Raw genomic sequence first — 22,755 nt, 5'->3', positions numbered from 1 at the left:
TAGTTTTGAAAATTCCCCAAGTTGCATTGATCTCTTTTCCAGCTAACTCCTCATCCATGGTACACCTGCCAGCTTTCTCCTGAGCTCTTCATAATCACCCCCCCCCCCCCTTGTAGTTTCAGATATATTTTCTTACAGAGGTCCTCACACAGCTGGCAACCACCCAGGTAATAACCTCATGGTCAATCTCACCAATTGGTGGGTGATTTGACACTTCATTTATAATTATCCTCTGATGAGATGACCGAATCCAAGACCCTCAATCCTTGTGTGCCCTCTGTTACATACTGTCTGACATAGTTATCCCTCAAAAACTCAATAAACTAATTTTCTTTACTTCCAGTTGCTATTTCATCATTCCAGTATATATTGCCATAATTAAAATTGCTCATAATGATCACGCTTTTCTTATTTGCTTGGCTAATTTGATTATACATTTCATATTCACTACCATCCACATTTCCTGGTCTATAACAACATCCCACCAAGTATTTCATTCCATTCACCTCTATCTCACACCACACTGCCTCAAAAACCACTGGCACTTATTTCCCTCTTGAATCTCTACTTTGTATGGACATAACTCTTTCTCTATCATCAATAGCACTCCCCCTCCCTTTTTACCCCTTCTATCCTCATGAAACACATCATATCCTTCCATCTCTATTCCTGTCAGGATGTCATCCTCATCTAACCATGTCTTACTTATTCCAGCAATTTTTGAGTGAACAGATGCAATTAGTAAAACCATTTCATCTGCCTTGTTTCTTACACTTTTTTGAATTCTAATTTTTGAACTCTCGACTCCTGCTTCACACTTTCACTCTCATTCATCCTTTTGAGTTTCTGTACTTTTGGCTCATTCGTCCAACTTTCACTTTCATTCATTCTTTCCATTTTACCCACTTTCGTTCCTTTCATCATGATGTTTCCAGTTTCTTTTGTTTTCTCAGTTTTCTTTCCTTCCGCCATATTTGCCTCACTTTTGTTCCATAATGGATGGTAAAAACTATCCCTTACGGATTTCAATTCACTCGTTTTCTTTTTCAATGCTTTCTTAATAATTTTTCCCCTTTCTTTCACGCCATGCTTCTCTTTCGAAGGAGCACTCATTCTTCCCGCAGTATTCTCGCTACTAACACTTTTTGTGATCAAATTCATATCAGCGCTCATCAAATACTTGTTTAGCTCACACTTCACACATACCCTACTTCCATCAGTCCTAAATGTCCACAAACCATCTATGTAATCAAAAGAATACATGTAGCTCACCTCGCACTTTATGAAACAACTGAAGTCTAAGTTAAAGTCATGCACTTCTTATTTATATTTCAAGTTTTTTAAATTGTCTTATGTTTCATATTCATTCATAATGATTTACAATTTTGACTTCAACTTCTAAATATCATATTTACCAAATACATCTGTAGACAATAATACTAATGTATTGTTTTTGTAATTTATTATTATTATTATTATTCTTCAGGCCTCCATGGAGTCAAAAGACTCTCATGGGAGGTCCTTCCTAAGAACATAAAGTCTGTCAAGACTCATCGAGGGGAGGTCCCACCCTAAGAAACACAAAGTCTATCATACCACTCTTTAAACTCATTGACCGTTCTCGCTCCCACCACTCCATCAGGCAATGCATTCCACGGTTCAACCACCCTCCACGCAAAGAAACCACTCCTTACCCTCTTGCTCACAGTTTCCTTTCATAACTTCCAGGGATGGCCTCTTGTCATCACTCCTTCTCGCTGTTCAACCAAGCAAAAGAACTCCCCAGTGTCAACCCTGTAACCACCTCTCTACAGTTTAAAAGTCTCAATCATATCACCTCTCCTTCTTCTATCCAAGAAACACTGCAGCCAACTTTCCCTCAGCCGATCCTCATAACTATCCTTGTACGGTCCTGAAACCATCTTTGTCATCCGTCTTTGTATCCTTTCCACAGTTAATTTATCCCCTTCAAATCCTGGAGATCAAATCTGAGATTTGATCTACAGGATTTGGAGGTGGGCTGATCAGAGACTTATATAACGGAATGATAATCCTCTTATCTCTGCAGGTCAGTGTCCTTCTCATAATTGCAGCAATCCTTTGTGTTACCTTCACCACCTTTGCAATATGTCCCTTAAACTTTAGGTTTCTATCAATCATCAACCCCAGATCTCTTGTCTCCTCTACTTCCTCCAGTATAACTCCTCCCATAGAGTATGCAGCAGCCCATCGATGTTTCCCATACCTCAAGACCTTACATTTTCCCGCATTAAACTGACACCCCCATTCATTTGCCCATCTATCTAGCTTATTTAAATCCTCTTGCAGGGCTACACATCTGCACTATTACTAATAATCCTTCCCAGCATCGCATCATCTGCAAACAACTGAATATCCCCTTGCAATCCACTGGCAATGTCATTGATATAAAGGTTAAACACAATAGGTCCTAGTACTGAGCCCTGTGGGATCCCACTTGTAACCCTCTGCCTCCATGAAACTGCTCCACCATACACAACTCTCTGATACCTAGCAGACAGCCAATCCTGAATCCAATCTGACATCCAGAACCCATGTGCTGCAACTTAAATATCAGCTTATCATGTGGCACCCTGTCAAATGCCTTCGCTAAGTCTAAGAAAATTGCAGTATATGCCTTTCCCTCATCTAATGTTCTTGTAACTTTATTATAAAAGGCTAGCATATTGCTAAAACAAGAGTGCCCTTTCACAAATCCATGTTGAATCTCACAGATAATATTACCCTCATCTGACCAATGCTGTATATGTTCCCTCACTATTTTCTCCAAGATCTTAACAACTACTGATGACACACAGACTGGCCTATAATTAGACACTTCCAGTCTGTTACCATCCTTATGCAATGGCACTATCTTACCTTGCTTTCGTTCTCTCGGGCACCTTTGCCGAAGCCAGACTTTCATTGAAAAGTCAGGTTAAAGGCACTGTCGGTTCCCTAGCACATTCTCTGAAAACTCGTGGTGAAATACCATCCAGTCCCAAAGCTTTACTGACATACAGAGCACTCAGTATCTGAAACACACTCTCCTCCTGTACCTCTAAACCTCGAACTAGCCCTATCCCTCTAGCATTAAAACTGACTCCTCTAGGATGAAATACTCCAATAAAGTGTTCATTGAACAATTCCACTATGTCCTCTGCATCAGTCACTCTATTCCCATTTTTATCCCACAATATCATTCTTCCACAGTCATTTCTCCTCCTATTGGCCACATAGCTAAAAAATTCCCTAGGATTTTCTTTGGATCTTAGGGCCAATCTCCTCTCATATTCCAGTTTCGCTTTTCTTACCACACTAGTCACTCTTCTGGCCTGTGTCTTATATTCTTCATGCATCTTCTCTTCACCTGTCTCCTTATATCTCTTCCATGGCCTCTTTTACGCATGCAATTCCTGTTTAATATTGTTTGTTATCCACTTTACTCCAATTTGTGTCCTCTTCTTCACTCGTGGTATACAACTTACCATTGCTGCTAACAAATATTCTTTCACAATTTCCCAAGCATTAATGATATCCTGGCCTGCCAAATCCTCCCTCCATGAAACTTCCCGAAGTTAATGTCTAAGACTATTATAATCACCTGCATTATAATTCCACATAAGTTCCCGTCTCTTTGATACTCCTGCATGTCTATTCATTTTCCATGTTAAAACCATATGATCTCTCTCCAACTGGTGGGGGAGATGTCAACTCAGTTATTATCAACTCTTCTGATGCTATAACCAAATCCAAAACTCTTGATCCTCTTGTTCTCTCTGTTACATGTTGCCTAAGACATTTGTCCCTCAAGAATTCTAGAAATTCCATTCCCCTATTTCTACATACATCTTCCTCTCTCCAGTTTATACTACTGTAGTTAAAATCCCCCATAATAATCATACTTCTTGCACTGGCCAAACTTAGCAAGTTTGGCAAGTGCAAGTTAAACTTGCACTTGCCAAACTGTAGTTAAACATCTCCTGGTCCCCATCCTCTGTGCTCCTGGGTCTGTAGCAACACCTCACTAAATATCCTGTCTTGCCTACCTCTACCTCACACCATACGCTCTCAAAATCATTTGTCTCACTTCCAAAGCCTCCACTATTAGAGGACATAGGTCATCACTTATCATAAGCAGTACCCCAACACCACGCTTCCCCCTCCTATCCTGATGAAAAATGCTATACCCAGCGACTTCTATTCCTGTTGTTATATCCCCTTCTGTCAACCACGTCTCAGTGATCCCAATAATTTTTGGCCAGGCTGATGCTATCTACACCAATTCCTCTCCTTTATTCCGGATACTCCTGGCATTAGTATAAAGCATATAAATGCCATTGTTTCTATACCCAGCATTATCCCTTCTAGACTGTTACCTGACATCGTCTCCCTTCTCCCAAGTATCCATTCCCACAAGAAGCCACCCCTGCTATCATCCTCTCTGGGACACACTGACTCGTTCAGAACAGCAATCTCTCCAGATGCCTACGTCCTTCCTCATTCAAATGTAAGCAGTCTCTCGCATACAATTCCTCTCTTTCCTTAAATGCACTCCAAGCATCCACATATACCAGTTTTCTCTTGTCACACATTCTTGCTATTATGCCATTCAATATCACCGCTCTTCTGCTCAGCTCATCATTATCATACCTAGGCAACACGCACACTATTTTTCCTCTCTCTGTCCTCTTCCATACAGCCTCAAGCAAAAAATCTCATATCTCTTGCTGCCGAGTTACATTACCACTCAAGTCATTCGTTCCTACTATCACAATCATCTCATCCACCATTTCACCTCTCTTAATTGCCATAGCCACTCTTTCTGTTGTTCCTCCTGGCAAACACTCCTCATGCATCCTATCTTGAACACCATGGATCATTGAGTCGCCATACATTATACCTCTTACCATTCCCTCTCTCTCCTATTGTTTCCATTCTCTCCTCTTCTTTCATTCCCATAGGTCTCTCTCATTCCCTCTCCTCTACTGCTATTCTCTCTTCTAGCATTCCCATACCTCTCTCTCCTACTGTTTGCATTCTCTCCTCTTCTAGCACTCCCATACATTTCTCTCATTCCCTTTCTCCTACTGTTTCCATTTTCTCCACTTCTAGCACTTCCATATCCCTCTCTCATTCTGTCTATCCTACTGTTTCCATCCTCTCATCTGCTAGCATTCCCATACCTCTCTCTCATTCCCTCTCTTCTACTGTTTCCATTCTCTCCTCTTCTAGCACCCCTGTAACTCTCACTCATACTCCCAAAATTCTCTCTCTCCCCTACTCTGATTCGCTTTGCATTTATCTCTTCCATTCTCCTAATCTTATCTTTCATACTTCTGCTCTCATTCACAAGACATTCCACCTCCTCTTTCAGCTCATCTATCTCCCTATGCTGGTCAGTCACTCTTAGCCAAATTCACTCTCGCAAACAAAACCATCTCCTAAACTTTCACAGTCACTCACGCTTTCCACACTATCAACTATTATTTTCTCATTCATATATTTATTTTTTTCATTCTCTCCTATCACACTACTTGTCTTCCTGCATTCATTCCCCGTTCCTGGAGCAACAAGATCAGATATTGATATTTCTAATGCACTTATTTCCTCCAACTGCCTGCATTTTGCACACATACGCTCTCTTTCACAAGCCACATATCCAATTCCTGAGATGCATACATGCCGCAAGTACTGCATGTCACAAAGTCCCTTATGATATTGCTTATAATAGAGTTCTTAAATGGTGGAGGACTTGGCGATATGCCACTTGCGACTGCAGCTGAATCCGTCATCATTCCTTACTGCCGAGTAGCATAATCTTTAATAATTATTCAATTAATAAAATCCATTAAATAAATAAGAAAAAAAAAAGTACAAACAATTACAAGCAAAACAAAACATTTAAGTATACTAAATATAATTAAATAAAATGAAATATAACTAAATACAGTAATGAAAACTTCATCACTTATTCTTCGTTTTGTCGTCCACTGTTATGCATTCCATTCCGACAGTAACCAAAATATATTATATCATAACAGCAACTAAATTCCAAAAAACAACCCTGAAGTACACTCGTATTCAGAGAAACAATTTAGCACTCAAAAACGTAGAAAAATGGGGGGAAAAAATGGACTATTCGCCGATTAAAATTCACTTTCTTCTGCACAGCTCAAATTCACTGCCACGTGCTCAAAAAATGTGGAACACTTCACGATTTTGCGTGTCATCGTTGCGCAGGGGCCATGCTAATCTTCTCTGCCATTCCAATTTTAGTATATGTACTGCTGAAGCACGTACTTAATTTCTTGATTTAAAAAAAGTGCTACAGTCAAAAAACATGTTTTCATTGAAGGGTGCACCATAAAAATAAAGATTTAATTATCTCTTTGTATTGAACAGTACAGAAGAAACTACATGAACTATAGGTTCAGAAATAATATAAAGTAAAAATGAAATTTACAGAAATGGATATCTTCTGATATTGAAAATAAACTACATTATATAAGAAAGACTGGTAAAAGGAAAATTAGAACCTTATATAGAATAAAAGAACTGCTATTATTAATATATTCAGATTTTCTGCAGTCACTTCACTCTCATGCAGCATATTCTCTGCAGTCATAATTCTCCATGAATAAAATCTGCTTCTCATTTCCTTGATTACACCCTCCTTATATAGTTTCTGGTTTCTATGAGAAACTCCCATATCAACTTATATATCTCTTTGATATAGCCCCTTTTCTCTTCCCTCCCACTAGACTCTGCAAATTGCATTGTCTCAACCATTCTTCATACTCAACATTCAAGACCAGAAACCACCTTAGTCAATTATCTCTAAACCCTTTCAGTACCTCTTCAACCTTTTCAAAAACCAGTTGACTTAATCTGTGCCCAGTAGTTCATAATATGGTCTAATTAAGGTGTTAATTATTGCCAGAAATTTGTTGTGTTTTCCCTCAAAATTTTACCATTTTTCCCCACAATTTTTAAATACTTACACTTTGCAACTTTGAACTGAAAAAATCCACTCTCATCTAGATTCACTTATGTTGTTCAGATCCACATGTAAAGTCACATCTGCTCATAGAGATCTTAGTTCTTCCCAACTTTGCATCATATGCAAACAACTAAATATTATTCTTATTATGTGGCATCCATGGAGTCAAAAGACTCATCTTGGGAGGTACCCACTATTGCACACAATGCTCATCCAACTATGCTTTAAACTTATTCAATGTGTCTACATTCAAAACACACTCAGGCAATGCATTCCACTCAACAACCACTCTCCATACAAAGAAACTTCTCCTCACTCCTCTGCTCACACCCTCATTATACAGTTTCCAGCAATGGCCTCTTGTTCTAATCCAACTCTCCCATTCTATCAAAAATCTCTTCCATGTCAACCTGATAACAACCCCTTACTAGCTTATGTCTTAATCATATCCCCTCCCCTCTTTCTCTTATTCACATTTCTTTTCAACTTACATTCCCTCAATCAGTCCTTGTACTCCACATTCCAAACACCACTGACCACCTTTCTGAATATTTTCTGGACCCTTTCCAACATATATCCTCATCACTATGAAAACCCAGTGACCAAATCTGTGCACACTAATCCTTATGAGCCTGATCAACGCTTTATACAGTGGCATCATAACCTCTCTCTCTATTTCTACATGTCAGGGTCTTCCGTATCATTATCTGATGTGACATCTTCACAACTTGTGCAGTGTGGTCCCTGAATTTCAGGTCCTTGTCCACCATCACTCCTAGATCTCTCATCTACTCTACTGCCTTTAAAGTTTCCACACCAAGTTTATACTTTGCATCCCATTGTAGCTTACCAAATCTCAGAACCTTACACTTTGCAACATTGAACTAAGAGTTCCACTTACCTGTCCATTCATGCAGTCTATTCAAGTCCTCCTGTAAAGGCCATAAAAACGCTTGCCTCTGCATTGACTTTTTCCAATTTTGTATCATCTACAAACAGCTGCATATAACTAGTTAAACTCAGAACCAAATCCTAGTATCATTAACATTGGCCCCAAAACTTACCCCTGCTGTACATCACTAGCGACCTTCCTCTTCCGTGATACTGCACCCCCACATACAACTCTCTGATACCTATCTGACAATAAATCAGACTTCAGGATATTAGACTTCATCTCAGAAGTCTGTTATCCACCGTGATCTGTTTCAATTTATTTAACAGTTTGTCATGTGGCAGTCTATCAAAAGCTTCTGCAAAATCCAAGTACCCCACTGTATATGCACCTCTCCTGTACATTTTATTTGTCACCTTGTTACAGTACATAAGTATGTTAGTAAAACATGATCTCCCTTTAACAAACCCATGCTGATAACCACAGAAAATACTACTGTTATCAACTCATTTCTATATCCTACTTCTCACCTATCCCTCCAGTACCTTCACCACAACTCCAGATATACAGATTGGCCTATAATTTGAAGTTACAGCCTTATCAACACCATTATGCAGTGGAACAATTTTACCTTCTTTCCACTCCCTTGGATCCTGTGCTGTTCTAAGACTTATTAAACAGGCATGCCAATTCCCTGGAGCATTCCCTTAAGACATGTGGTGATATGTCATCAAACTCTATTATCTTATTGACATCATGGTTATTTATTTCCTCAGATACCTCCTGCTCACTCACAATTAAGCCATTATCTCCTATGTTCTCTACACTTAAGTTCCTCGTTGATTCCACGTTGATCAGGATGAAACAGCCTTATAAAATGATCACTGAATACCTCAACAATATCTTCGGCAACAGTTATCATTCTAACATTTTCATCCATTAACATCATCTTAACATGATCATTCTTCCTTCTACTTGTTACATTACTGAAATATAATGTAGGGTTTTTCTTCACTTATCCCCATTTAGTATTATATTTTGTTTCAATATCATTCAAATATCCCCATTCAAACCTTCCTTAATATCATTAACATTCCCAAATATTTGGGAAACTTAAATTTTTAGACCACCTTCCCAATAGCACCCATAGAGGACAACCCTCATAGGACTTGTAGGCATTGCGACATTGAACTAACATTTGCATAGACTTTGCTCATTCATACAATCTGTTCAAGTCTTCCTGTAAGGCCACAATACCTGTTTCCTTTCTTTTAGCATTGCACAGTGTCAGTATTCATTTTAGAAATTATGGACCTTACAACCCTGTTATAAATAACTATTTTAATTTCCTGACGTTTCAACCTTCATATAAGGTCATCATGTGGACACAGAGTAAGCTAAAGAAACAATGATTTGATCACCGGTTATTCTATTGGCATGACTTCTAGTGAAAAAAAAAAAAAAAAATACAGATAAAATTAAAAATTAATTAATTATTTAGAAACTACATCAAAGCTAAATTCTATTTAAGATAACATGGGAGAAACATTCTTTCATATAGATAGTTTTCTTACAGTAACAATGATGTCCTATTTTTAACATGACTTTATTAGATTTAGGATTCTGGATTATCTATAGTCCTGTTTATAGTTAATTCTTAGGGAGAAAGGTTACGTGGGTAGAACATGTGCCCTCCATATGCTTGGGATTTTTAGACTATCATTATTGTTCAGATTGGGGTGGTTGATAAGAATCTCACAGGCTTCCTTAAATTTGGGTTCATAGCATGTTTTGGTGTGATGTAAACAATTGGTGGTTTTCCAGTCAATTCTATGTAAAGTGTGCAGGGCATGATCAGAAAGGCTAGCTTCACCATACTTATTATATTTAATGTGTCGTTTATGTTCCTTTTGTCTGATAGGAATTGTGTGTCCTGTTTCCCCTATATATGGTAGATTACCGGTGCAATAAATATGGTATACTCCAGGGTGGGCCAGCTGAGGGAGTGAGTCTTTGTTATTTATTAAATATTAGTTATTTATGTTAGTTATTAATTAGCTAAATGTTAGTTATTAAATATAATAACTATGGTGAAGCTGGCCTTTCTGATCATGCCCTGAACACTTTACATAGAATTGACTGGAAAACCACCAATTGTTTACATCACACCAAAACATGGTATGAAAGCAAATTTAAGGAAGCCTGTGAGATTCTTATCAACCACCCCAATCTGAACAATAATGATGGTCTGAAAATCCTAAGCATATGGTAGTCACATATTCTACCCATGAACCTTTCTCCCTAAGAGTTAACTATAAACAGGACTGTAGATAATCCAGAATCCTAAATCTAATATAACAATTGTCATGTTAAAAATAGGACATCATTGTTACTGTAAGAAAACTATCTATATGAAAGAATGTTTCTCTCATATTATCTAAATAGAATTTAGCTTTGATGTAGTTTCTAAATAATTAATTAATTTTTAATTTTATCTGTTTTTTTTTTTTTTTTTTTTCACTAGAAGTCATGCCAATAGAATAACCGATGATCAAATCATTGTTTCTTTAGCTTACTCTGTGAAATGTAACTCAGCTTGTCCTTCTATATTTGTATATACTCCAGATGATGACTTAATATGATCGAAACATCAGGAAACAAAAACAGTTATTTACAACACAGTTGTAAAGTCCATAAGTTCTAAAAAGGAAGTTATCTATCTCCAGTTAAACCCATCTCATTATCATTAATAAGCAAGTTAAATAACAGCCCTAAAAGAGACCTTCAGCAAACCACCTTCATTTTCTTCTTCTAGAATATACCAAACCCCACCATTATATAACTTGCTGATACCTATCTGACAGTGAGTCACCTAATCACTCACTAATCTAACATCCAGTCCTATCTGATCCAATTTAGTTAACAAATTGCAGTGTAGAAATCTATTAAAACCATTTGCAGAATCTAAGTACTGAACTATATATAATCTGAAGGACTTGGGTTCGATCCTTACCTGGGGCATTTTTTTCAGGAGGGCACTAGAGTCACCTGGAGAACGCAGTGGGGAATTTGAGCTGTGCTGAAAAAAAAAGTGCTTTTTAATCGGTGATAGTCTGACTTCTGTCGAGATTTGTGCTATGTTGTTTATCTGGAATATGAGTGTCCTTCAGTGGTTGTTTTTGAAGTTAGTTGTTGTCGCTATATTCTAAATTTTGGTTACCCAGAAGACGGGATTGGAATCTGATGCGTAACGGTGGAAGAGAAGATAACATAAGTTTTCATTATTTAGCTTTATTTTATATATATTTAGTATACTTAAATGTTTTGTTTGTATTTTGTTAGTACTTTTATTTATATAGTTATACCTATAGTTATACTCTCTTATACTTATTTAGCGTTTAGTTGTAATAGTTCCTCGAAACTATTTTGAATAAATGCAGCAGCCACAGCTAAAATTGGAAATAGTGTATCACCAAGTCCTCCCCTATTAAAGGACTATGGGATTTTGTAGCATGCGGGACTTGTGGAATGTACGCATCCTGGCGGTTGTATACGTGGCAGGTGAGAGAAGGGGAAATACGTATATGTGCAAAATGCAGGCAATGGGAGGAACTTGGTGAGTTAGAGATGACTATAACTGACCTTGTTGAGTCCGAGGCGGGAGATTCTCTACATAGAGAGATGAGTGGTATGATAGAGGGCGTGAGAAATGGCAAGAGAATTATGAATAAAATAATGAGATTGGGAGTATGGAAAGGTTGAAGGTTTGTGAAATTTTTGGAGATGGTGTCAATTTGGAGGATGAATGGCAAATAAGAGTGGCTGACTTGCAGAGAGAGATAGATGAGCTGAAAGAACAGGTGGAATGTCTAGAGAATGAGATGAGATTAGGTGAATGAAAGAGACGAATGCAAGGCAAATCAGAGTAGAAGTGAGAGAGAGCCATGGGAATGATAGAGGAGGAGAGAATAGTAACAGTAGAAGAAAGGGAATGAGAGAGAGTTATGGGAAAGATAGAAGAGGAGAGAATAGGAACAGTAGAAGAGAGGGGATGAGAGAGAGTTATGGGAATGATAGAAGAGAATAGGAACAGTAGAAGAGAAGGAATGAGAGAGAGTTATAAGAATGGTAGAAGAGAGGGAATGATAGAGTTATGGGAATTATAGAAGAGGAGAGAATAAGAACAGTAGAAGAGAGGGAATGAGAGAGAGTTATGTGAATGATAGAAGAGGAGAGAATAGGCTAAGTGGAAGAGAGGGAATGAGAGAGAGAGAGAGATATATATAGGGATGATAGAAGAGGAAAGAATGGAAACAGTAGGAGAGAGGAAATGAGAAGAATGTGGAGCACTAGAACCAGGGATAGAGTGATGTCAGTAAGGGAACACAGAGAGAAAGTGTTAGAGGAGAGAGAGTGGGGGATGCATGTGAGCAATCGAGGAACAGGGTGGTCAGAGGTGTAATGTATTGGGGAATCAATGATCCGTGGTGTTTCAAGATCGGATGCGTGAGGAGTATTTGCCTGGAGGAACGATAGAAAATGTGGCTATGGCAATCAAGAGGCGTGAAAGGATGTATGAGATGATTATGATGGTAGGAACAAATGACTTTAGAGGTAATGTAAATTGAGCAATGAGATATATGAGATTCTTGCTTGAGGTTGTACGAAAGAAGACACAGAGAGGAAAGATAGTGTGCATGTTGCCTAGGTATGATAGTGACGAGCTGAACAGAAGAGCAGTAATATTGAATAACATAATAGCTAGAATGTGTCAGAAGAGAGGATTGGAATATGTGGATGCTTGGAGGGCATTCGAGGCCAGGAAAGAATTGTATGCGAGAGACTGCTCGCATTTGAATGAGGAAGGACATAGGCATCTGGAGAGATTGCTGTTCTGAACTAAATGCCCAGTGTGGATGGTAGCAGGGAATGGCATCTTGCGAGAATGGGTACTTGGGAGAAGGGGAAAGACATCAGGTAATGCTGAGCCCAGTGCAGTCTAGAGTGGATAATGCTGGGTATGGAAACAGTGGCATTTTTATGCTTTTATACTAATGGCAGGAGTATCCCGAATACAGGAGTGGAATTGCTGGCACAGATTTCATCAGCCTGGCCAAAGATTATTGGGATTACTGAGACATAGTTGATAGAAGAGAATGTAATAACAGGAATAGAAATCACAGGGTACGTTGTGGTGGAGTACAGAACTGCTTATGATAAGTGACAACTTATGTCCTCTAAGAGTGGAGGCTTTGGAAGGCAGTGACACTAATGATTTTGAAAGCATATGGGGTTAGGTAGAGGTGGGCAAGACAGGATATTTAGTGGGGTGTTGCTACAAACCAAGGAACACAGAAGGTAGGGAGCAGGAGATGTTTAGACAGTTGAGCTTGGCAAGTGCAAGAAGAATGATTATTATGGGAGATTTTAACTATGATAGTATAAATTGGGGAGAGGAAGATGAATGTAGCAATAAGGGAATGGAATTCCTAGAATTCTTGAGGGACAAATGTCTTAGGCAACATGTAATAGAGGGAACAAGAGGTTCAAGAGTTTTTGATTTGGTTATAGCATCAGAAGAGTTGATAATAACTGAGATGGCATCTCTCCCACCAGTTGGAGAGAATGACCATGTGGTTTTGACTTGGAAGATGAATACACATGCAGGAGTATCAAAGAGATGGGAGCATATGTGGAATTTTAAGGCAGGTGAATATAATAGTCTTAGATGTCAACTTGGGGAAGTTTCATGCAGGGAGGAATTGGAAGGCCTGGATATCATTAGTGTTTGGGGAAATTCTGAAGGAATATGTGTTAGCAGCAACAGTAAGCTGTATTCCACAAGTGAAGAGGATACAATTTGGTGTAAAGTGGATGACAAACAATATTAAACAGGAACTGCATGTGAAAAAGAGACTATGAATGAGATATAAAGAGACAGGTGAAGAGCAGATGCATGAAGAATATAAGGCACAGGCCAGAAGAGTGACTAGTGTGGTAAGAAAGGTGAAACTGGAATATGAGAAGAGATTATCCCAAAGATCCAAAGAAAATTCTATGGAATTTTTTAGCTATGTGGCCAGTAGGAGGAGGAATGCATGTGCAAGAATGACATAGTGGGATAAAAATGGGAATAGAATGATTGATGCAGATGACATAGTGGAATTTTTCGATGAACACTTTATTGGATTATTTCATCCTGCAGGAGTAAATTTTAATACTACAGGGATAGGGCAGTTTAGAGGTGTGCAGGAGATGAGTGTGTTCCAAATACTGAGTACTCTGGATGTCAGTAAAGCTGTGGGACTGGATGGTATTTCACCACGAGATTTGAGAGAATGTGCTAAAGAACTGACAGCTCCTTTGACCTGGCTTTTCAATGAAAGTCTGGCCATTGGAAAGATGCCCAGGGAATCGAAGGAAGGTAAGATAGTGCCAATGCATATGGGCAGAAGCAGACTGGAAGTGTCTAATTATGGGCCAGTTTGTGTGTCATCAGTAGTTAAGATCTTGGAGAAATTAGTGAGGGTTCGTATACAGCATTGTTCAGATGAGGGTAATGTTATCTGTGAGAGTCAACATGGATTTGTGAAGGGGCGCTCTTGTTTTAGTAATATGCTTGCCTTTTATAATAAAGTTACAAGAGCATTAGATGAGGGAAAGGCACATGATTAGCTGATATTTAAGTTGCAGCACTGGTTTGGATGTCATGTTGGTCAACTGGATTCAGGATTGGCTGTCCAATAGGTATCAGAGACTTGTGTATGGTGGGGGGCAGTTTCAAAGAGGCAGAGGGTTACAAGTGGAGGTACCTCAGGGCTCAATACTGGGACTACTGATTTTAAACAATAAAACTTTATATCAATGACATTGTCAGTGCTTTCAGGGGTATATTCAGTTGTTTCTGGATGATGTGAAGCTGGGAAAGGTTTTTAGTAATAATGCAGATTTGGAGCCGTGCATGAGGATTTGAATAAACTAGACAGATTACCAAATGAATGAGGGTATCAGTTTAATGCAGCAGAATGTAAGGTCTTGAGGTTTGGGACACATCGATGGGACACTGCATACTTGGATGAGCTGTACTGTAGGAAGTAAGGGAGACGAGATCTGGGGTTGATGATCGATAGAAACCTGAAATTTAGGGGACATTTTGCAAAGGTGGTGAAGGTAACACACAGGATTACTGCAATATTGAGAAGGACACTGACCTGCAGAGATAAAATAGTTATCATTCTGTTGTATAAGACCCTGATCAGACCACACTTGGACTATTGTTCTCAGATTTGGTCCCCAGGATTTGAAGGGGATAAATTAACTGTGAAAAGGTGCAAAGGTGGATAACAAAGATGGTTTCAGGACTGTACAATGATAGTTATGAGGATTGGCTGAGAGAGTGTGGACTGCAGAGTTTGGTGGATAGAAGAAGGAGAGGTGATATGATTGAAACTTTTAAACTGTTGAGAGGTGGTTACAGGGTTGACACTGGGGAGTTCTTTCCCTTGGTTGAACAGCGGGAAGGAGTGATGACAAGAGGCCATCCCTGGAAGTTATGAAAGGAAACTGTGAGCAAGAGAGTGAGGAGTGGTTTCTTTACATGGAGGGTGGTTGAACCATGGAATGCACTGCCTGATAAAGTGGTGAGAGCAAGAATGGTCAATGAGTTTAATGAATGGTATGATAGACTTAGTTTTTCCTAGGAGGGACCTCCTAGGAAAAACTAAGGACACACTCCTAGGACACACACAGCTCATCATACCGTGTTTTAAACACATTCAAACTCTTTGCAGACACCACATTCTCAGCTCATTCACAACTTTGCATGAAAAAACCTGCCTCTCGCTCCCCTACTCGCACCCTCTTTATACAGTTCCCAGGAATGACCTCTGGTTCTCCCCTGATCTCCCACTATTCTCTATAAAACTTCTCCAGCATTGATCCTATAACAACCCCTTACCAACTTGTAGGTTTCTATCATATCTCCCCTCTTCCTGCTGTCTACCAGTATCTGCAAATTACATCTTCTCAATCTTTCCTCATACTCGACATTCCAGAGGTCAGAAACTACCTTAATCAGTCTCCTTTGGACCCTTTCCAACATCTCTTCATCTTTCTGAAAACCCGGTGACCAAATCTGGGCACAATAGTCAATGTGCCCAGATTTCGTCACTGGGTTTTCTAACTACTTCTACACATCAGTGTCCTCTGCATCATTCCCAGAAGCTTTTGTGTTGTCTCCACAATTTTGGTGATGTGTCCCCTAAATTTTAGATGCTTATCCACTATCACCCCAGATCTCTTATTTCCTCTATTTCCAATAATATATTCTCACCAAATTCTGCATCCCATCTTTGTTTTCCAAATTTTAAAACCTTACATTTTGCAACATTCAACTCGCATCCCCATTTCCGTGCCGAATCACTCAATTTATTCAAGGCTTCCTGTAAGGCCACAACATCTTCTCTGCTCTTAATGGTTCGTCCCAACTTTTCATCATCAGTAAAACAACTGAATATATCCATCAAACTCTTCACCAATAACATTAATATATAAGTTACATGGCATTAGCTCTAAAACAGACCCCCTGAGGCACTCCACTAGTGATGGAGTGCCTCAGGGTTCTGTTTTAGGGCATTTTTCTGCCTTTTCCTGGATATCGCTCCCCCATACACAACTTGTCGATACCTATCAGATAGCCAGTATCCAATCTAATATCCAACCCCATCTGCTCTAGTTTGACTGTCAACCTATCATGAGGTACTCTATCAAAAGCCTTTGCGAAATCCAAGTATATTACTGTGTATCATATGTTGTCAGTTAAATGAACCTCCCATGATGATTCTGTTGACTCCATGGAGGGTGCAATAATAATTCTCATATTTGCTGTTAGCTATTTTGTTTAATAGACATTGTAAATTTCATTTTAAGTAAGCCTGTTAGGATAACAACAGTAAAAAAAAAAACTTTTTTTACAGGCCAAAATGAGAGTTTATAATTCCCACTGGTCACGTTCATTCTCTCTAGATACTGTGGGTAATAGTGCAGTGATACTGTGCACAGACAAAGAAAGGAACAGGAAATTTACGGTAAGAAATTATAGTGTAATTAAATTAAAATACAAAAGAGTAATGCATGTATGTTTTTAATTTACTGATAGTGTTTGTGAATAATTTCTCAAGTTAATTTTTTTGCAATATTTTTCTGCTTTTTATCTGGTTTTCGCATTACTGTTTGTTGGTTTTATGAACACCATCAATAGGTTAGAAAATCTGGAAATCCTGTCTTCAAGGCCAAATATGGAACTTTTGCAAGCCACTTCAGATTTCCAACATGCACAGTTGTGTTGTGAACTAGCCAGTGAGTTTCATGTGCCACTTAAATGACATTAATAACATTTATTTTTATAGTGGGACTCAAACACTTTCCTAATTATTGGTTGTAGGATGAAAACTTTCCACTTGGTGAATAACACTGGAGGCCTGTATTAATTCCTCATACTATAGTATCACAAGCTGATGTGGTGTTGTGAATTAATACTGCCATAAGAATATCAATAAAAAATAATATCTTGTGCATTTTCTTTATTAATAATATCCCCTAAATTTGAGTGTCGTGCAGTTATAAAATTCTTTGTAAAAGAAGGTTAAATGCCAAAAGAGATTCATTCGAAGTTCATAAAAGTTTATGGGCACTCTTTTCCTTCATTTTCGACAATTAAGAAATGGGCTGCAAAGTTTAAACGTGACCGTACCAGCCTTGAAGATGATCCATGTGAAGAACATCAAAAAAGTGTAACAACACCGGAAATCATTGATCAAGTGCATGAAATTGCTGAGACTATAGGCATTTCAAAAGAACGTGTAGGATATATTTTGCATGAAGAATTGCAAATGAAAAAGCTTTGTGCAAGATGGGTGCTACACTTGCTCACAAATGATTAAAAACGCACTCGCATGAAAATCTCTGAACAGTGCTTGGAGCATTTTAACAAGAGTAAAACTGATTTTGTACATCAATTTATTACTGTGGATGAGACTTGGATTCACCATTATACACCAGAATCCAACCAGCAGTCAAAACAGTGGACAGAAGCCGGTTTTTCGACACCAAAGAAGACAAAGTCAGTTCCATGCAGGAAAGGTCATGGCATCGGTGTTTTGGGATGCTAAAGGCAATTTGTTTATTAATTATCTTGAAAAGGGTAAAAAATAACTAGGGAATATTATTCCGATCTTTTAACCTGACTAGACGAAAAAATTTGTGAGAAAAGACTCAGTTTGTAGAAGTAAAAAAATCATCTTTCATCAGGACAGTGCATCTGCCCACAAAAGTGTTTTGGTAATGGAAAAATTAAGGGATCTGCACTGTGAATTGTTGGAACATCCATCCTATTCCCCGGATTTGACTCCCTCTGACTTCTGTCTGTTCCCAAAACTAAAAATCTTCCTTGCTGGTCAGCATTTTTCTTCAAATCAAGTGGTGATTGCAGCTGTAGAGGGATATTTTACAGAGCTTACTGAGAACCACTACAGGGACTTGATAATAGTGCTGGAATATATGTATTAGTCTTAAGGGAGATTATGTTGAAAAATAAAAATAATTTTGAAATTTAAATTTTTTTTCATTGTTAGGCCGAAAACTTTTCAGACGACTCTTGTATATAAGAAAACTTATCCTTTCATAAATAAAATTTACTTTGTATCAGAATTTTCTAAATTGTTCTGTTTTTGCATGGGAAAATACAGTCAATGGAGTAAACATTAGAGATATCTACCTAATGGGATGTCGGTCCTCCTGTAGTACAAATAACAGCTTGTACTCTCCAAGGCATTGATTCCACCAGATGCTATTGCAGCATTGTCCACAACTGCACCTTAGATGTTGGTCCCATACATGGATCTGATGTCTTTCTCTACAGCATTCCAGAGAGAGATTCAATCAGATCTAAATCTTGGTACCTTGGAGGTCATTGGATGCTTCCAAACTAGATGAGTGTTCCTCGAGCTATGCCTGGGTGGTTGTGGCCCACTGGGGCATGAAGACCATGAAAGTCTGTAGATAATGGACTCCCTGGAGGTGTCACATTAATAATAATAATCATCATCATCATCATCTGGCACATTCTGGTACTTCACAATGTTTAAGGACCTCTACAGACACGCAAAGGGACCTAATGTGTCACATGAGAAAGCTCCCCAAATCATCACACCACTACATCCTTGAACAGAGCCCACCTAGCATGATATGGGCCATGGGCTCATGCTGTGGATGCCACACCCTCCCATCAGATTGGTTACAACGGATAACACTATTCATCAGACCATACGATTTTGGTCTATTCTACAGAGGTCCAGTTTTGATGGTCCTGATACCAGGCAAGGCACAATGCCAAATGATGAGCTGTCAACAGTCGTACACAATTAGGGCATTGGCTCCCATATCCCATGGTATTGCAGGTACACCGTACCACTTGCTCATTGATGCTGCTTGGACTTCCAACATTGAAACTGGATGTGCCACGGATTTCACATTACTGTTTGTTGGTTTTATGAACCCTATCAAGAAAAGATGGTGGACACGTATGAGACTGTCCAGGCTCTGTATGAGCGTGGACAGTCTATGTCAACCCTGGTCATCAACTGCATGTCGTCACTTACCACTTGCTCACTGGGTGCTAAGATCTACCACATACTTGTGGCAGACCCTTGATATGGTTGCCCTCAAGAACTAGGGTTCTTACCACTTGGGCGAGAGAATGACCTGTTTGTTTTGCATCGATAATGCATCCATGATCAAAGTCACTAAGATCGCCACATTTACCCATGTTCATCGATTGTGATGCACTGTTAGGCAGCCCCAGTGTCTGCCTATGTACCGTCTGTATTCAGTTTGGGTATGTTCCACTCTGTGCAGGGGATGCCAGTGTCAACTTCCCATCACCCCCCCCCATCTCTAATGTTTTGTCCATAGAGTGTATGTGCTAATTTTTCCTTTTAATGTGAAATATTTACTATAAGTATTTTAAAGAATTTCTGCTGTCTGCAGTTCATGCTTAAACATTACCTTTGCTGTTTTAAAATTATTTGATATGATTTAGTAATAATAATAAGCTCTGTGTATATATACTTTACTGTATTATTTTTTTATGTCAATATTCACATAAAGGTAAATAACCTATAATACAATAGGATCATGCATGGTCATGTTATTAGAGAGAAAGAAGGAATCTGTAAATGCATTTTTTAAAAAGCTGGAGGTGGTATTCACAGGAAAAGGCTGTTCCAAACATCAAAGGTAGAGAGAATGAAGCATGAGGATGAAGAGTTAGCTAAGTTTCATGCTGAAATCTGTATGTATGGTTCTTGACCAGGGGCTGGTTGTGTTCTTACAGTTTATTACATGAAAGTGGAGGAGTGGTGGTGTCCAGTTCAGTGGAACTATACCTATGAGTAAGGTATAATATATAAACAAAACATCAATGAAAAAAAGCAGTTGGATTAGTTAAATGAATTATCTCTGAGGACATAGTCAAGCATTCTTGAGATTTTTGGTGTACGACTTCCAATGTGAGAACAACATTTTAAGGTCAGACAGATTTGCAATTTATGAAGTGTTAAGAGGTGTGCAGGTGAAAAGTAGTGTTTTGAAGAAAATGGAATACCAAATTTTTGTGATATGTTTGTGCTGTTAATGACATTTACAAAAATGGTTGAATGTCATGAGTGTGATATGTATGTGTGACTAAATGTGAGAGATGTGGAGAGAACGTATACATTTGTAGGAAGTGCGATATTTTATTAGATAATGAGTTAATGAATGCAAAACACACTGAAGAAATGAAAGAAACAGAAATGGAACGAAAGCTAGTGAAACTGAAGAAGTGAAATAATGTAGAAGAATGTAGACATGAAAGTAAGTGATAAGGGAGCAAAATGTAAATGTATTAGCAAAAGTATAAATGAGGAAACAGAAGTAAGGTGCAACAGAATGAGAGGTAGTGAAAATACGGAAGTGACACAGTGAAATTGTCAGAATGCAAGATTTGATGAAGCTATTCAAAATGAAACGAGGAATAATTGAAGTGATAATAGACATATAGTTGAAACAAATGAAACTGTGCAAATGAATACAATGAAAAAAAAGGGGGGGTAAAAGGCATGAAGAATTATTCAAGAATAGCATTGTATGGAGATTCCATTATTAAAGGATTAGTTAATGCGAGCACCCATGAGGTCTTGTATACAGGAGAAAGAATGAGCAAGATAATTCATGCTTTGGACATGAGGAGGAAATGAGCAAGAGAATTAGTGGTGGTTGTGTCGAAAAATTATTTAAGTAGACATAAGGAGAATGTAAAGGTGAATCATTATTATTATTATTATTATTCTGGGCAACTCCAAGGAGTCAACAGACTCATCGAGGGAGGCCCTAACATCATGTCAAGAACAATTATTTGACATTCATACAGTATCTATCATACATCGCCTTGAACTCATTAACCATCATAGCACCCACAACAGACTCTGGCAGCTTATTCCACTCATTCACCACTCTCCAAGTAAAAAACCTAGCTCTAACACCCCTGCTAACCACATTCTTGCCCAGCTTCCATGTCCTTAATCCTCCCACTACCAGTCCTATTCTCAAAAATATCTTCTGGATTAATCTTATAGAAACTCTTCAGTAATTTGAATGTCTCAATCATATCGCCCCTTTTCTGCCTATCGACCAATTTTTGCAACCCACAAATCTTCAACCTGTTCTCATAAGGTTCATTCCACAGACCTGCTATCATCTTGGTCACTTGTCTCAGGAAGTTTCACTTTGTTATATGGAAGGTGGGGAGAGAACACAGGGGCATCCATGGAAGTTAAGTTTGTTCATAGTCAAGAAAGGAGTAAGAGCTAGGTTTTTCTCCCAGAGCAGTGAGTGAGTGGAATAATTTGCCCTTAGGGGTAGTGAGTGAATCTAGTGTGAATGAATTTAAGGGAAGGTATGATAGCTGGTTTAGGTGATTTATAGCCTCCCTCAATGAGTCCTTGACTCCCTGGAGGTCTCAAATAATAATATTCAGAAGAGTGAAAGATAACAGTATAGTGGGAAAGATTGTCAGTGCGTTGCTGAGGTATGACAATGATAAATTGAGACGTGGAGTCAGAATCATAAATAGCATGCTATCAGAGCTGTGTGAGGAGCAGGGAATACAGTTTGTGGATGTGTGGCAGGTTTTTGACGGAAAAATGAAATTATACAGACATGATGAATTGCATTTGAATAGCTTTGGAGTGAGTGCACTGGGAAAAGTGTTGTGAGATGGAAGTGTAGTGTGTGAAGCAAGTATCGAAGCGACAGAAGTGCTTGCAATGGAAATGGTAGTTAATAGGAAATGGTAGGACCTGTTATAGACATAGAAATGAACTCCTGTGTTTATTTACAAATACCAGAAGTATCAGAAATAAGGGAGATGAAATTGTTGGAATAAGTGAAACAAAATTGAATGAAGATGATATCCTAATGGGAAAAGAAAAGGAAGAATACAGCATTTTTCACAAGGATAGAAAGGACAAGAAAGGAGGGTCAGTGATAATCATGATTGCAGAGGGAATTATATCTACATAAAGTAGACATGAAAGAAGGAAATAGTGGCAGTCATTATGAGGCAAAGTGGCATCAAGTGGAGGTTGACAGGAAGAGATATGTAGTTGGATGTTGCTGTAGTCCAGGGAATGTGGAAGGTGGTGATAACAAAATGTATAAACAACTTGGATTATTATTATTATTATTACATGACACCTCCAGGGACTCTAAGAACTCATCGATGGAGGGCACCTACTCTGCAACT

The 22,755-nt window shown here is 38.6% G+C and overlaps 1 protein-coding gene and 1 pseudogene across 10 annotated transcripts in view; one reads left to right on the top strand and one right to left on the bottom strand.

Moving 5' to 3' along the window:
- Window positions 1-22,755, top strand: part of LOC150104358 (intermembrane lipid transfer protein VPS13A-like) — a 2,072,875-nt gene that overhangs the window by 1,585,861 nt on the left and 464,259 nt on the right. For all 10 annotated transcript variants that reach the window (XM_090396324.1, XM_090396319.1, XM_090396320.1 and 7 more), the window contains one exon: window positions 16,889-16,999. In XM_090396324.1, the coding sequence (XP_090252450.1) occupies window positions 16,889-16,999 (111 nt within the window). The remainder of the gene's footprint in view (window positions 1-16,888; window positions 17,000-22,755) is intronic.
- On the bottom strand, window positions 6,217-6,317 carry LOC150104359 (U6 spliceosomal RNA; annotated as a pseudogene).

This window comes from Typopeltis vanoorti, chromosome 8, assembly GCF_054136105.1.
Source record: "Typopeltis vanoorti isolate ZY-2024b chromosome 8, IOZ_Tvanoo_1.0, whole genome shotgun sequence".
NCBI lineage: Eukaryota > Metazoa > Arthropoda > Arachnida > Uropygi > Thelyphonidae > Typopeltis > Typopeltis vanoorti.
The sequence above is the reverse complement of the archived record's forward strand: the minus strand, read 5'-3'. Positions and strand labels throughout refer to the sequence as shown.